Source organism: Capricornis sumatraensis, chromosome 21 (genome assembly GCF_032405125.1).
Source record: "Capricornis sumatraensis isolate serow.1 chromosome 21, serow.2, whole genome shotgun sequence".
Classification (NCBI taxonomy): Eukaryota; Metazoa; Chordata; class Mammalia; order Artiodactyla; family Bovidae; genus Capricornis; species Capricornis sumatraensis.
In genome coordinates this window covers 26,567,898-26,583,899 of record NC_091089.1, presented here as the reverse complement: position 1 = coordinate 26,583,899, position 16,002 = coordinate 26,567,898, and the positions used below count along the sequence as shown (strand labels likewise).

Here is a 16,002-nt window from a genome sequence, read left to right as displayed (position 1 = left end):
AGACAGTAGTATTTTTATTTTAAAAAGTCAGTCACCATCCCATTAAGTATTGTCATCATTATCTCTGTAATGATCTTCTATTAGATATTCATCATCCTTTTTCATGTTATACTCTATGTCTTTAAATATTTAATTCATAATTTCCTTCTCCTTGTGTACCTTTGATTCATTTCATGTAAATTTTTCTAGATTTATATTTATTACTTTTCTCTTCTTTAGTCTAACAGACCATTTAACCAGTTATTGAGACTTTAATTTCAAGTGCAGATTTTTAATTTCTAGTAAGTCTTTTTTATTCCTATTTTTCTTTCTTTTAAAAGTAGTCTCTCAGTCCTTGCTTTTATTTTCAGACTTCTCTTTTTATTTCATAAAACATATTAAATATTCTCAGTTGCTAAGTCATGTTCAACTCTCTGCAACACCATGGACTGTAGCCTGCCAAGCTCCTTTGTCCATGGGATTTTTCCAGGCAAGAATACTGAAGTGGGTTGCCATTTCCTCCTCCAAGGGATCTTCCCAATCCAGGGATTGAGTCTGGGTCTCCTGCATTGGCAGGAGGATTCTTACCATGAGCCACCAGGGAAGCCCATTAAATAAAATCATTTTCTAATGTCATGTGCAATCCAATATCTGAAAACTTTTTGAGTAAGATTACACTGTCTGTTTCTACTAACTCACACTTACCGAATCTGTATTCTTGTGTTTTATGATACTTGATATCGGGCTATTTCTTGTCTTGAGACTCTGAGACAGTTCCCTAATACCTAGCTTGAATTTTCAGTCTTTCAAAAAAGAACATCTGTCTTTGTTCCTGAAGATGCCTAGCTTTACCACCACCCCACAGAACATTTAAATGACATTCTCCACTGTGTATTTTCAGATTCACGTAGGAATATCAGTCCCAAATCCATTTAGATCAGTATTTTAAGAATTCTTGGAATACTGTCTGCTTTTCTCCACTAAGTGAAACAAGCAACTTTCTTTGCTATTCAACTGCAGCAATAGGTTTATTCATGATTCATGCTTAATGCTGGAATGGAGACCTTTGGACTCTCAGCTTCATGTAATGACTTCTAACCGAACTTGTCATTTGGGTGAGACTCAGGCTTTATCCCCAGTCTCCTGTACCAAATAGATGGGTCAAAATGGGAACAGAAGGATATTAGGATTTCAGGGATTCCCTCAAGGCTAAATCTGTCACTGATGCCTAATCGCCAAAAAAAAATCCCATTCCAAACTTAAATGTTGGTTGTAGTGCATTTCTTAATTTATTTAAAGCTTATCAGGGTCTTTTACTCATGATTTTTTAAAAATTAAAATAAATGAACAAAACCTGGCAATTGAAAAAGAAAAAGTTTCGGTATCATTAGTTTCTTCTCAGATTCACCAGAGAAATCATAGTTGGAGATTTCAACACCCAACTCACAACAACTCAATAAACAACTACACAGAGAAATCAGAGAGAGAAGACTTAAACAGCACCATCAACCAATTAACACATTTATAGACAGTTCTCGGAGAAGGCAGTGGCACCCCACTCCAGTACTCTTGCCTGGAAAATACCATGGACGGAGGAGCCTGGTAGGCTGCAGTCCATGGGATTGCTAAAAGTCAGACACAACTGAGCGACTTCACTTTCACTTTTCACTTTCATGCACTGGAGAAGGAAATGGCAACCCACTCCACTGTTCTTGCCTGGAGAATCCCAGGGACGGGGGAGCCTGGTGGGCTGCCATCTCTGGGGTCGCACAGAGTTGGACACGACTGAAGGGACTTAGCAGCAGCAGCAGCAGCATAGACACTTCACCAAACAACAGAATGTACATTAATTTTGACCAAACACAGAATATTCTCCAAAATATTTAAAATGATAGATAATTTTTATTCTAAACAATTCTAATGTGAATAAAATGTTTCTAAATTAAATTAGAAATCAAAAGAAAAAAGTTGGGGAAAAATTGCAAAAAATCCCTAAATAATTTCAAATTAAACAGCAATGTCTAAACAAATAATAGATCCAAAAAGAAATCACAAAAAAACATTTTTAAATATTTTACCTAATTAAAATAAGCTCATAGCATATGAATATTTATGAAATCCAACTAATATAGTTCCTAAAAGTAACTTCAGTTCTTAAACGTCTACTCTAGAAAAGAAGAAAGGTATTGAACAAATAATCAAGGCTTCCACTTTATGAAGAGAAAAATACTACGTTAAATAATTCCCAAAGAAAGCATGAGAAAGGAAATCAGAGAAGAAATCAATTATACTAAAGCTAAAATAAATATGAGAAATCAAGCAAATATTGACTTTTTAAATAGATCAACAAAATTGCTGTGCCTTTTGATAAACCAAGGTGGGAAGAAAAGAAAGTGAGAAAGTACAAATTACCAAAATCAAGTATGAAAGATATGTTATCTTTACTGCTATTATAAATATCAAAATAGTTACTAGGAACAAGATTGGACAAGCAAACAAGACAATTAAAGTAAAATGGACAAATTATTTAGAAGGCTCAAATGATGAAAACTGACTCAAGAAGAAAGAGAAAAGAGATTCAAAACTAGTAAATAAATTAAATTAGCTGTTTAAAGTATGCTAACAATTTTGGACTTAAATACACATAAATAGAAAACTTGTTATCTGGACTCTGGGTAGAAAAATATTGACTTCATAGAAATGAAAACCCGTATTTAAAACTTATAAAGATTTAGATATCAAACTCAAGCTAAGAAATTAGTAATGGTCTAATTCACTGGTCTAGAACCAGTATAACTTCAAGAATCCTAACAGAGGCAACAAAAGCAGTTGAAGTCTAACTGACTTCTATAGAAAATACAAACAGCTCAGTATCAAGGAGAGTCATCAGAAGAAAGAACAGCAGCTCATTACCCTCTCCTTTGGATAAAGCTAGTTTCTTGTCACACTCATTTGTGATTTAGACATGTTACTTGTATTCCTGAAGAATGTGACTAACAACAATAACTAATGTCATCTTTTTTTCTCTCAAAGGTGTTTTGGTTTAAATCATGGGTTATATAAGAATCCTAATGTCACCCATTTATTAAGCATGTGAACCCTGAATTAAAATTGTTACCCTATGAGAACATAGAAAAGCTTCCAGCCTCAGAAGGATCAGGTAGTCTGGTATGCTTGATAAATACCACATTTGAAAATGAAAAATCCAAAACCTTTAGATTATTTAACACTTGATCACATGTCCCTCCTTCTGTAATCTAAAAGATAAAGTTTTACCTTTTAAACATGTGTTATCTACATGACTTTTGGAAACCTCCTAGGTTTCTTTGCCTGCTAGAAGTTCCTAATGTGAATTTACCATTGAATTCACAAAAGAAGATGCATGTAATTCCTAATATATCACTTAGAATTCTCTCATTTTTCTAGATTTAAATATGTAGCTGATGCCACCAACTGGCAATCACTTTAAATTTCTAGTAACTGAAATATTATAGTCATTACAGGAAACATGTGCCAAATGTTTGCATGCTCCTTGGATACCATAAATTCAATGGAATTTCCAACAAATACCAAATGACAGCAGGTCCAGGTTTATTCAGTGAAGTCCCAATTTATGTCTGCAAACACAGCATTATCATTAATAGTGTATTTCAAATATACACTGGTTTTCAAGCAATATAATATGGTCACTTTAAGCACAAGTAATTTTTTAATTCAGAGCTCAATTAATCATCCATGCCTCTCCAATAAACTAAATGACAATATGAAAAATCCTGATTATTACCATTCTGCACAGCTAATGGGATTTCTTGAAGTTTCCAGATTGACCAAGAATCAATTTGTGTGGTAATCCTTTTCTTTCTTGATTTTTGTCGTTGTAAAGCTTCTTCAGCTTCTGCCCGATCGGTCTCCAGACTTTTAATGAGATGGATGGCCTCTGATAGCAATGTTTCCATTTCCTGCTTCAATTCAGGACACTTTTCATCTTAAAAGGGAAATACGTATTCATATTTGCTAATAAATCAGCCTGTAAGCTGGATGGTAGTGGGTGAGGGAGCTGGGGAACCGGTTGTATTGCTATCTTTTAATATTTATATATTTACCAAGAGAATTTTAGAAAAATGACTGAGCCTTGTAAACACAAGTTTCACTATAATACAATCATAACATTAATTATAACCTTTGAAGACAGATTTTGAAATGAATATTTTATAAGACAATCAGAATAAGTCTCAACCAATAGCTTCACACATAATATTTTTGAGCAAAAAAACACATGTTCCATTCACAAGCTGTATTATAGAGCTTTATTTTGAAACTATGCTTCTGTTTCCTCCCACTCTATGGGAAAAGCAAACCATAATGATTATATCAGATAAATACTGAAAATCCTCAGATGGTTCTTAGGAATAAGACACTTTATATTCTTTATCTTATCAGATAATAACATCCCTAGTTAGCCTTGCCAAAAATTCATCATTGTTTACAAATTCTATTTATTCAGTTATAACACAAATTAACTCCTTTATGAGAAACATTTGGGACTCCTGCTTCACAGCTCTGGAATGATAAGGTTTAATGTTAACAAAATGATTAACATGGGTATTCATTCATCTATTTATGCAAGAAATGGGTAGAGAGCCTGTTACATTCTAGACAATATGCTCTCTCCCTGGAGGTTGGTCAGTAAGAAAGATGGATATGACTCATATTCTGGTAAGATTTATACTTGTAAACAGTGGCTTTTGCCAAAATGTGACATGACAAAATGATATAAACAAACACAGAGTGTCAAACAAGGCAAAGCATCTAAAGAGCTAAGGCTGGAGGAAAAACAGTGAAACTGGATCAAGAAGAAAAGCAACTAACAATAAATTTTCTTTTATTTTGCTTTCTCTTTCTTTTGGACAGTAAAGACATTATTTTTTTTGCTGGAAAGTAGTATTACATAATGGTTATTAGTACAAACTCACCACTCACACAGTTTTTATTTTTAACCTAGTGGGTTTGTTAAAGAAATTCAGTATGCCTAAAAAGAATTCCTGAGAAACAGGTTTTTCTATTGTAATGCACAAAATTAACTTTTTCCAGCCTGGTCTTTTATTTGGGCTCTATTTATTTGGTCTATTGTCTTTATTTTTCAAATTCCACAATATCTTAGACACTTTATCTTCTATAAATGGTCTGCTTTTTATTACAACATACACATTAAACACTGTTCTCCAATCAGCTTAACATTCATTCAATTTCTATAACAGGGCTTCAGTTGGAAAGATATGATGGAGTTATGCCACTTAAAATTAAAGCACTCCTGATTTTATGTTTTTACCAAAGGTGTCCATTACATTTGTGCAAGATGTCTTTTATACTGTTTCTACAATAGCAGTCTAAAACAAATGCTATGTGTATAACTTAAGGTGTCGCCAATTCTGTTTAACACCTCTCTGGATTTTTTTCCAGAATACTATCTCAATTAGTTTTACTGTTTCATATTGAATAAGTGAGCATCCACCTGCATTTTTATTAGGGTGTGGGTGTGCTCAGGGGTTTCAGCCATGTCCGACTTTTTGCAGCCCTATGGAAAGACTCACGCTCCTCTGTCCATAGGTTTCTCCAGGCAAGAACACTGGAGAGGGTTGCCATGCACCCCTCCAGCGGATCTTCCTGACCCAGGGATCAAACCCACATCTCCTGCATATCCCTGCCTTGAAGGTGGATTCATTACCTATTGAGCCACCTGGAAAGCACCATTTTTATTGGTAGAAACAACTTAATTACAATAAATCTTCCTCATCCTGATACTGTCTTGTGTTTTAGAGTCAAATATACATGTTTATAATAAACGTAATTGGACTTAGTTTGTTATTGTGACCATTAATACATTGATATTTTCTCCTAGAATTTGTCCCTGAAAAATTAAGAAATAATTGAATCAGATTTTCACTTTCATTATAGAAGACAAATACAAAATATTCATGCTTTTACAGAGTCCTGAGTTTATTAGTTATCCTTCACTAAAGGAAGGCATTTAACAAAGTTTTGTTGCAAAAGTAGGAGGAAGTGTTTAAAATAATGCCAAAGATAAATTCAAATATGTTGAAATAATTTTAATACAAATTTTTATACCAGTATAAAATTTTTTATACATTTATATTTGGAAATTGTGACTAGAAGGTTAGTCTTCAAGGCTATGGTTTTTCCAGTGGTCATGTATGAATATGAGAGTTGGACTATAAAGAAAGCTGAGCGCTGAAGAATTGATGCTTTTGAGCTGTGGTGGGAGAAGACTCTTGAGAGTCCCTTGGACTGCAAGGAGATCCAACCAGTCCCTCCTAAAGGAGATCAGCCCTGGGTGTTCATTGTTGAAGCTGAAACTCCAATACTTTAGCCACCTGATGGGAAGAGCTGACTCATTTGAAAAGACCCTGATGCTGGGAAGGATTGAGGGTAGGAGGAGAAGGGGACGACAGAGGATGAGATGGTTGGATGGCATCACCGACTCAATGGACATGGGTTTGGGTGGACTCCAGGAGTTCGTGATGGACAGGGAGGCCTGGTGTGCTGTGGTTCATGGGGTCACCAAGAGCCGGACATAGCTGAGTAACTGAACTGAATTGAATCACATATATATACATATATATATGAGCTGTAATGTCCAATACGGTAGCCATGAACCACATGTGATTAATTTACATTTAAATGCAAGTTAAAGTTAAACTTAACATTTAAATTCCTCAGTGTCACCATATTTTAAGTGCTCGTAGCTACATGTGGCTAGCAGTTACCCTACTGGACAATGAGACAAAACATATTTCTATTATCACAGAAAGTCCTAATGGACAGTACCGGATTACCATTAGCTTCCTGAGAGGTAGAGAGGGAAGGACCTAGAGCAGTATATATATATTACAGTAATTAATAAATGTTTGTTGAGTAAGTATTTAATCAAACAGTATAGAAGGCTCTTACTTCTGCTGGACACTCATAAGAATTATAAAACTCATACATGATTCTTGTGAATATCAGAAATACATAAATGAAAAGCTAATGAGCTTTTAAATGTAATTCTGCTTATGTAGTGTGAGGCACAATTTTACCTCTCAGTTCTTCTGGTTTGGGCTCTTGCACTAGTGTAGCAACACTCAGATCTTTTTTCAGGTCTTCTGTGAAAGAAGTTCTGTTCCTTTATAATGGAAAAGAAGCAACCAGTTAATAAAGAAGGACTATACTTACCGTTAGTCAAACAAATTTTAGGTGATGTTTTTACACTGAATTTAAAATGTCTATAGTGACGCTTACTATACATGTTAATGGTACTATTTAAGAAATTAAAATAGCAAAATTCTAATTGGTAATGACATTTATATTTCATGGTAAATTAACAGTAATTTAAAATTTGTTATAGCAGACTTTTGGACTCAGAGGGAGAGGGAGAGGGTGGGATGATTTGGGAGAATGGCATTGAAACATGTATACTATCATGTAAGAATCGAATCACCAGTCTATGTCCGATGCAGGATACAGCATGCTTGGGGCTGGTGCACAGGGATGACCCAGACGGATGTTGTGGGGAGGGAGGTGGGAGGGGGGTTCATGTTTGGGATCGCATGTACACCTGTGGTGGATTCATGTCAATGTATGGCAAAACCAATTAAAAAAAAAAAAACTTTAAATTTTTTGAGAGATAGTAAAGCAATATATTTTTTTAATGATATTAGTTTCTTCTGAGAAAGCTGCTATCAGGAAAAAGAAAGAGAACTTACTGAAAATAATTTGAAAGTTATTTTTCCAATTACAGTTTAGCAGTTTCCGGGAAGACAATACAAAATGTAAGGAGCAAAAATATGATTTAATATTTGAAGTTAATAATATTTTAGAAAAATATCCAAATGTTCTTTTCTGAAGAACTTCGCTAGTGAAAGTTCCATATATTGAATAATGAAGCATTTCTCATTGTCAGTATTTATCTGGTCCAATTCGTGAATACTCGACTAGTTTAAATTGTATTTGTTTTATATCTACTCTATTTTTGACTGTGCTGCATCTTCATTGCTGCACGTGGGCTCAGTAGTTGCATTTCCCAGCTCTAGAGCACAAGATCAGTAGCTGCGGCACAGAGGCTTTGGTTGCTCCAGGGCATGTGGGATCTTCCCGGATCAGGGATTGAACCCATGTCTCCTGCGCTGGCAGGTGCATTCTTTACCACTGAGTCACCAGTGTAGCCCTTTCCAGTGTATATAAAAAGAAGTACACTTCCTCTGATAAAAGTCACAAGAAAATAACACCAAAGCAGAATATTTCATTTTACACATGTTGTAGCATGTATCAGAACTTCATTACTTTTTATAATTGAATAATATTCCATTGTACAGATATACCATTGTTCATTAATCTATGAGTCCATTGAAGGATTTGAGGTTATTTCTACCTTTTGGCTATTGTGAATACTGATGATAACAAACATTTATACAAAAGTTTTTGTGTGAACACTGGTTTTGACATCTTTTGGGTACATATATCAGAGTGGAATTGCTGGGTCATATGTTAATTCTAGGTTTAGCTTTTTGAGGAAACAGCAAACATTTTCACAGCGGTTGGTCCAATTCTTCATTCCCAGTAGCACTCTATGAGGGTTCCAGTGTTCAATAAAAGTGGCAAGATGGCTATCCTTGTTTTGTTCTTGATCTTGGATTATACAGTTAGGTTACTGGATTAGGTGTATTTCTTTCAGTATAATCATTTATGGCTTTGAATTTTCCTCTGGGCACTGCTTTTACTTCATTTCTTCAGTTATGATACACAGTGTTTTGATTTTCATTCATCTCAAAGTACTTTTAATTACCTCCAGAGATTACAAATTGTCTCTCCATTTTTTATAGCATGCTGTCTAATTTATATATATATATATGAATTTTCTAGGTTTCCTCCTCAGCTGATGAACATCTCTAGTTTTTCATTTCAGTTATTGTACCTTTTAGCTCTAAAATGTCTATTTGGATCTTCCTTATAATTTCTTTTTTTTTTCATTGATATTCTATATTTGTTGAGACATTAATCTCCTGCTTTTGTTGTATTTTTGTCCACAGTTTTATCTCTTTGAGGATATTTGAGACAGTTGATTTAAAGTCTTTGTCCAATAAGCATAATGTCATGCTTCCTCAGAGTATTTTCTTCATTTGTTTTTCCCCTTAATAATGGAAGTAAATTTTCTTTTATTCTTCTCCTGCCTCATAATTTTTGTAAAAACCTGGAAATTTTGAGTACTCTAATGTGATATGAAAATAAGATTACCATCCCTCTATTGTGCTTACTTTTGATGTTTGTTGTAGGTTGCTTTTGCTTGTTTAGTGATTCTTCCAAACACTTACTGTAATATTAATATCAGATTCTTTTTCACTTGGGGTCACCAAAGTGTTTCTTAGCTTATTGGTGAAATTGAGTTTTGTCCAAGTTACCTTAAATACTTGAGGTCAGAAAAAAAAAAAAAGAAAAAGAAAAAGGGAAAACTATACACTTGCTTGGAGTACTTTTTTCATCCTTATTCAGAATGTTTATAACTCTGCCTCTACCTTCAATTCTTGCCTGTGTAGATCCTAAGGCTAGCCAGAGATAAAAGATTAAGTCTTCTTTGTCTTTCCTGAGCATGTGTACAACACTGTTCATATTTGTGCATTTTAAAATTATCCAATATATATGAGAACTTTGAAAAATCCTATTCCCCCATTTATAGTATCTCTTTCCCCAAACTCTTCATTCCCAGGCATTCTGGTCTTTTCAGTGTCTGTCCCAAATTATCCACAATCTTAGACACTGGTGACAAGTATATGACCTTAAATACTTTCAGCAAACACTGCCTGGAGGTGGTTCCAGCTCTGTAATTTCTCTAAATCAGGAAAAACAAAGTCAATCGTTGTGTTAGTTCCTTTAGGGAGTCATCAGACTTATCAAAACAGTGAATTATAATTCTTTGAGAATAAGATCTGTATTGTTCCCTCTGGCACTAGCAATCTGCACAAGTTCAGGCTATTTGCTTCATGACCACCACTGATCTGAGGGTGGGAGGATGGCAAGTGGGACATTTCAAATGCCACAGCCCTTCCTTCAGGCAAGTCAGCCACTCTTTCTGCATTAATTTTTCCCCTTATTGTTGCAAGTTTTGGACTAGATTTCAGATTTCTGCAGAAGCTGATTCTGACCAATTTTTGCCAAAATTTATAGATGCTTTTATGGTAGGACAGAGCCCTGGAGATTCCTATTCTGTTAGTTCCAGTGACATCCTGATTCTTACATTTTTAAAAATAAATATTAATATATAACATAAAATTCTGCTCTCAATATCTTTTTTCTTTTGAAATAAACTTATTTACAGCAGATTAATCATCAAAATTTGAACATAAAAATGTAAAAGAAGAGTGAAATGTTCTTACCATTCCTCCAAAGAAGTTTCAAACTGTCAAAATAAAAGATGAAAATCAAATCTTTAAGGTCTCAAATCAATAATAGATTTAACTAACACCTTAACTCACTAACAAAATTGTAAACGCTCTACATCCTCCTGTTTGTTTCTGTCAAATTATACTCTGTTGTTTCCACAAGTATACCTTTATCTTAGCTAGCCTTATTCTTTCATTATCACTCTCACCTAATTGTTCTCAGCCTTCACCTGTTTCTAAACTTTACCTTTGCACTAACAGTCAGTTCAAATGCCATTTACTCCTAACAGACTTTCCACACAATCAGAAGTACATACTAACCATTAAACTTCAATATACTACCATAAAGTGGAAAACACATAATTACATGTTAAGTTTACTTACCAATATTTAGTTTTTTATAGAATTATCCCACTTCTGGACTATAAAATCCTTGGTAGGAGTTATGTTGTACAGATGTATTCTAACGCTACCTTGGGCTATAAAAGGCACAAATTAACAAAAACACAGAATATATAGCCAGAAAGTTATGGATTTCATGGATAATATCCAATTCAACATTTTAAATCAGACATATATGATCACTTCTCAATTCCCATATCACACCAAAATTTTGGAGAAAAATATATAGGCACTATAGTAAGATCACTGGACAATATATTTGAGAATTCCCGAAACAGAGTAATCAGATGAGACTGATGGTAAAAACGGAGCAAAGAAAAGTATAACTCAGAAGAGACAAGTGGAAGCAAGGACATGGAAGCAACCTAGATATCCATCAACAGATGAATGGATAAAGAAGTTGCGGTACAATTACACAACAGAATATTATTCAGCCATAAAAAGGGACACATTTCAGTTAGTTCTAATAAGGTAGATGAACCTAGAGCCTAATATACAGAGTGAACTAAGTCAGAAAGAGAACAATAAATATCACATATTAATGCATATATGTGCAATCTAGAAAGATGGTACCAATGAACCTATTTGCAGGGCAGATGTTCAGCTGGTTTTAGAAAAGGCAGAGGAGCCAGAGATCAAATTGCCAACATCCACTGGATCATGGAAAGAGCAAGAGAGTTCCAGAAAAACGTCTATCTCTGCTTTATTGACTATGCCAAAGCCTTTGACTGTGTGGATCACAATAAACTGTGGAGAATTCTGAAACAGATGGGAATACCAGACTACCTGACCTGCCTCTTGAGAAACCTGTATGCAGGTCAGGAAGCAACAGTTAGAACTGGATATGGAACAACAGACTGGTTCCAAATAGGACAAGGAGTACGTCAAGGCTGTATATTGTCACCCTGCTTATTTAACTTCTATGCAGAGTACATCATGAGAAACACTGGACTGGAAGAAACACAAGCTGGAATCAAGATTGCAGGGAGAAATGTCAATAACCTCAGATATGCAGATGACACCACCCTTATGGCAGAAAGTGAAGAGGAGCTAAAAAGCCTCTTGATGACAGTAAAAGAGGAGAGTGAAAAAGTTGACTTAAAGCTCAACATTCAGAAAATGAAGATCATGGCATCTGGTCCCATCATTTCATGGGAAATAGATGGGGAAACAGTAGAAACAGTGTCAGACTTTATTTTTTTGGGCTCCAAAATCACTGCAGATGGTGACTGCAGCCATGAAATTAAAAGACGCTTACTCCTTGGAAGTAAAGTTATGAGCAACCTAGATAGCATATTCAAAAGCAGAGACATTACTTTGTCGACTAAGGTCTGTCTAGTCAAGGCTATGGCTTTTCCATTAGTCATGTATGAATGTGAGAGTTGGACTGTGAAGAAGGCTGAGCGCCGAAGAATTGATGCTTTTGAACTGTGGTGTTGGAGAAGACTCTTGAGAGTCCCTTAGACTGCAAGGAGATCCAACCAGTCCATTCTGAAGGAGATCAGCCCTGGGATTTCTTGGGAAGGTATGATGCTAAAGCTGAAGCTCCAGTACTTTGGCTACCTCATGCAAACAGTTGACTCACTGGAAAAGACTCTGATGCTGGGAGGGATTGGGGGCAGGAGGAGAAGGGCACAACAGAGGATGAGATGGCTGGATGGCATCACGGACTCGATGGACGTGAGTCTGAATGAACTCCAGGAGTTGGTGATGGACAGGGAGGCCTGGCGTGCTGCGATTCATGGGGTTGCAAAGAGTCGGACACGACTGAGCGACTGAGCTGAACTGAACTGAACTGAATGGAGATGCCGCCATAAAGAACAGACTACACAGTGGGGAAGGAGAGGAAGTGATGAATTGGAAGAGTAACACTGAAACATATACATTGCCATATATAAAACAGATAGTCAGTGGGACTTTGCTCTGTGCAGCAAGGGGCTCAAACCCAGTGCTCTGTGACAACAGAGAGGGGTGGGATGGCGTGGGAGATGCAAGGGAGGTTCAAGAGAGAAGGGACCTATGTATACCTATGGTTGATTCATGTTAATGGATGGCAGGAATCAGTACAATATTATATGGCAATTATCCTCCAATTAAAAAGAAATAAATACTTTTTTTAAAAAAAGAAACAACAAGTGGAGACCATTTCATGGAAGGTGAAAAGTTTCTGTGTGGAACTCATGAAAAATTCCCAGTATGTGAGAATAAGCTGCTGATAACCAAAGTAAATGCTTCCCTGGTGGCTCACACAGTAAAGTGTCTGTCTGCAATGCGGGAAACCTAGGTTTGATCCCTGGGTTGGGAAGATTCCTTGGAGAAGGAAATAGCAATCCACTCCAGTATTCTTTCCTGCAGAATTCCATGGACAGAGGAGCCTGGTAGGCTACAGTCCATGGGGTAGCAAAGAGTCAGACATGACTGGATTTAGAAAAGGCAGAGGAAGCAGAAATCAAATTGCCAACATCAGTTGTATCATAGAAAAAAAAAGAGAATTCCAGAAAATTATCTACTTCTGCTTTATTGACTATGCCAAAGCCTTTGACTGTGTGGACCACAACAAACTCTGGAAAATTCTGAAAGAGATGGGAATACCAGACCACCTGACCTGCCTCTTGAGAAATCTGTATGCAGGTCAGGAATCAACAGTTAGAACTGGACATGGAACAACAGACTGGTTCCAAATAGGAAAAGGAGTACGTCAAGGCTGTATATTGTCACCCTGCTTATTTAACTTCTATGCAGTGTACAACATGAGAAATGCTGGACTGGAAGAAGCACAAGCTGGAATCAAGATTGCCAGGAGAAATATCAATAATCTCAGATATGCAGATGACACCACCCTTACAGCAGAAAGCAAAGAAGCACTTAAGATCCTCTTGATGAAAGTGAAAAAGGAGAGTGAAAAAGTTGGCTTAAAGCTCAACACTCAGAAAACTAAGATCATGGCATCTTGTCTCATCACTTCATGGGAAATAGATGGGGAAACAGTAGAAACAGTGGCAGACTATTTTTTTTTTTTGACTCCAAAAATCACTGCAGGTGGTAACTGCAGCCATGAAAGCAAAAGACATTTGCTCCTTGGAAGAAAAGTAATGAGCAACCTAGACAGCATATTAAAAAGCAGAGACATTACTTTGCCAAGAAAGGTCCATCTAGTCAAAACTATGGTTTTTCCAGTAGTCATGTATGGATGTGAGAGTTAGACTATAAACAAAGCTGAGTGCCACAGAATTGGTGCTTTTGAACTGTGGTGTTGAAGACTCATGAGAATCCCTTGGACTTCAAGGAGATCAAACCAGTCAGTGCTGTATGAAATCAGTCCTGAATATTCATTGGAAGGACTGATGCTGAAGCTGAAACTCTAATACTACGGCCACGTGATGAGAAGAACTGACTCATTAGAAAAGATCTTGATGGTGGGAAAGAGTGAGGGCAGGAAGAGAAGGGGATGACAGAGGATGAGATGGTTGGACTGTATCACCGACTCAATAAACATGAGTTTGGGTAAACTCTGGGAGTTGGTGATGGACAGGGAAGCCTGGCATGCTATAGGCCATGGGCTTGCAAAGAGTCAAACACAACTGACAACTGAACTGAACTGAACTGGACCAAAGTAAATAATGGAGGGGCTGCCTCTGATGAGACAGATCACTCCAGTCTGCTGCTTTCCATCCAAAGAATCCAGAATACACAGCCAAAAAGTTACCCTCTCAACATTGCCATGAGAAAAATTCTCTGACCACATTGGAGATATGCCCAAGTTGGAGAGAATATCTAAGAATGTAAGTTATTGCTCTAGAGAGAAGCAAAATAGAGCTTCCACAACCAGCAGAATCTCACATAGATGCAAACAAGTCCGTGCGGAAAAACAAAAGCAGATGTACGAATGACTGAAAAGATTATAAGGGGCTATAAACTCAAAAGTAAGCTTATTAAGGCAAATGGAAAGTCCCACAACTTTCTTGCTTAAGCATATTACTTCCTATTCACAAAGAGCCTGAGTAGAAATTTTTATATACTGGACAAAAGCCTTTGATGTAAGCAGACTCTGACAGTTACTAAAAAGCAAACAAATAATAACAGCAACAAAAAACAACAAAAACTTATGCCAGCAACCAGTAATCAGTTTACTGGTTGGTTTATCATTTATAAATAAGAGTATCCAAATATTGGAAAAAAGTTTATAACATGAAAAATAACAATTTATTCAGATATAACAGAAATACTGGAATGAATATAAGTGAATATAATAATAAATTGAAGGCATATATATCTTTTCTCTACAATATTATAAAAGAGAAAAACTAAATTTGGTATGAATTTCTTTGGACTTCCCAGTTGCGCTAGAGATAAAAAACTGCCTGTCAACGCAGGAGTCACAGGGATGCAGGTTCGATCCCTGGGTCAGGAAGATCTCCTGCAGGAGGAAATGGCAACCCACCCCAGTATTCTTTCCTGGAGAATCCGATGGACAGAGGAGCCTGGCAGGCTATGGTCCACAGGGTTGCAAAGAGTTGGACACAACTGAAGCAACTTAGCACGTGCACACATGAGTGTCATTATTTAAATACAAAACAGACTAAAATAAGTAATTTCATTATCCATGTATGTGAGAGTTTAGGGACTTTCCTGGCTGTCCAGTGGTTAAAAATCTGCCTTAAAATACAGGGGACACAGGTTCAACTCCTGATTGGGTACTAAGATCCCACAGGATGCCAAGCGCCAAAGCCTGCATGCCACAAACCTAAGCCTGCATGCCATGATTAGAGAGCCTGTGTGCCACAACTACTGGAGCCCAGTTGCCACAACTAGAGAGTCCATGCACCTCAACAAATGATCCCGCATGAGGCCACAAAGATCCCACGTGCTGCAACTAAGACCCAATGCAGCCAAATAAATTTTAAAACAGAATAGTCAAAGAAATTTAAAAATGAAAAAATAAAAAGGACGGAACTACCTACCAAATATAAAAGTATATTATGAAGCATGTAATTAAAAGCAGCAAGTTTCATTTTCAACACTACACAGAATCAAATTTTCCATGTTACTCACTTTAATTTGTGGCATATAATGCAGATATGCCTGTATACTTCAGGGTCATATTCACCAATGCAGAGTTACTGCTGCATAATAACCATTCTTAAACTCAGTGGCTAAAAATAATCCCCATTTTATTTGCTCATAATTT

General features: G+C 36.3%; 1 protein-coding gene across 1 annotated transcript in view; it reads right to left on the bottom strand.

Annotated features, from left to right (window-relative positions):
- The window catches only part of CCDC178 (coiled-coil domain containing 178), a 368,604-nt gene that overhangs the window by 338,361 nt on the left and 14,241 nt on the right, over positions 1 to 16,002 (bottom strand). Inside the window, exons 4-6 of the mRNA XM_068993651.1 lie at positions 10,407 to 10,429; positions 7,077 to 7,162; positions 3,764 to 3,964 (exon numbers count right to left, since the gene is read on the bottom strand). Coding sequence (XP_068849752.1) covers positions 3,764 to 3,964; positions 7,077 to 7,162; positions 10,407 to 10,429 — 310 coding nt within the window. The remainder of the gene's footprint in view (positions 1 to 3,763; positions 3,965 to 7,076; positions 7,163 to 10,406; positions 10,430 to 16,002) is intronic.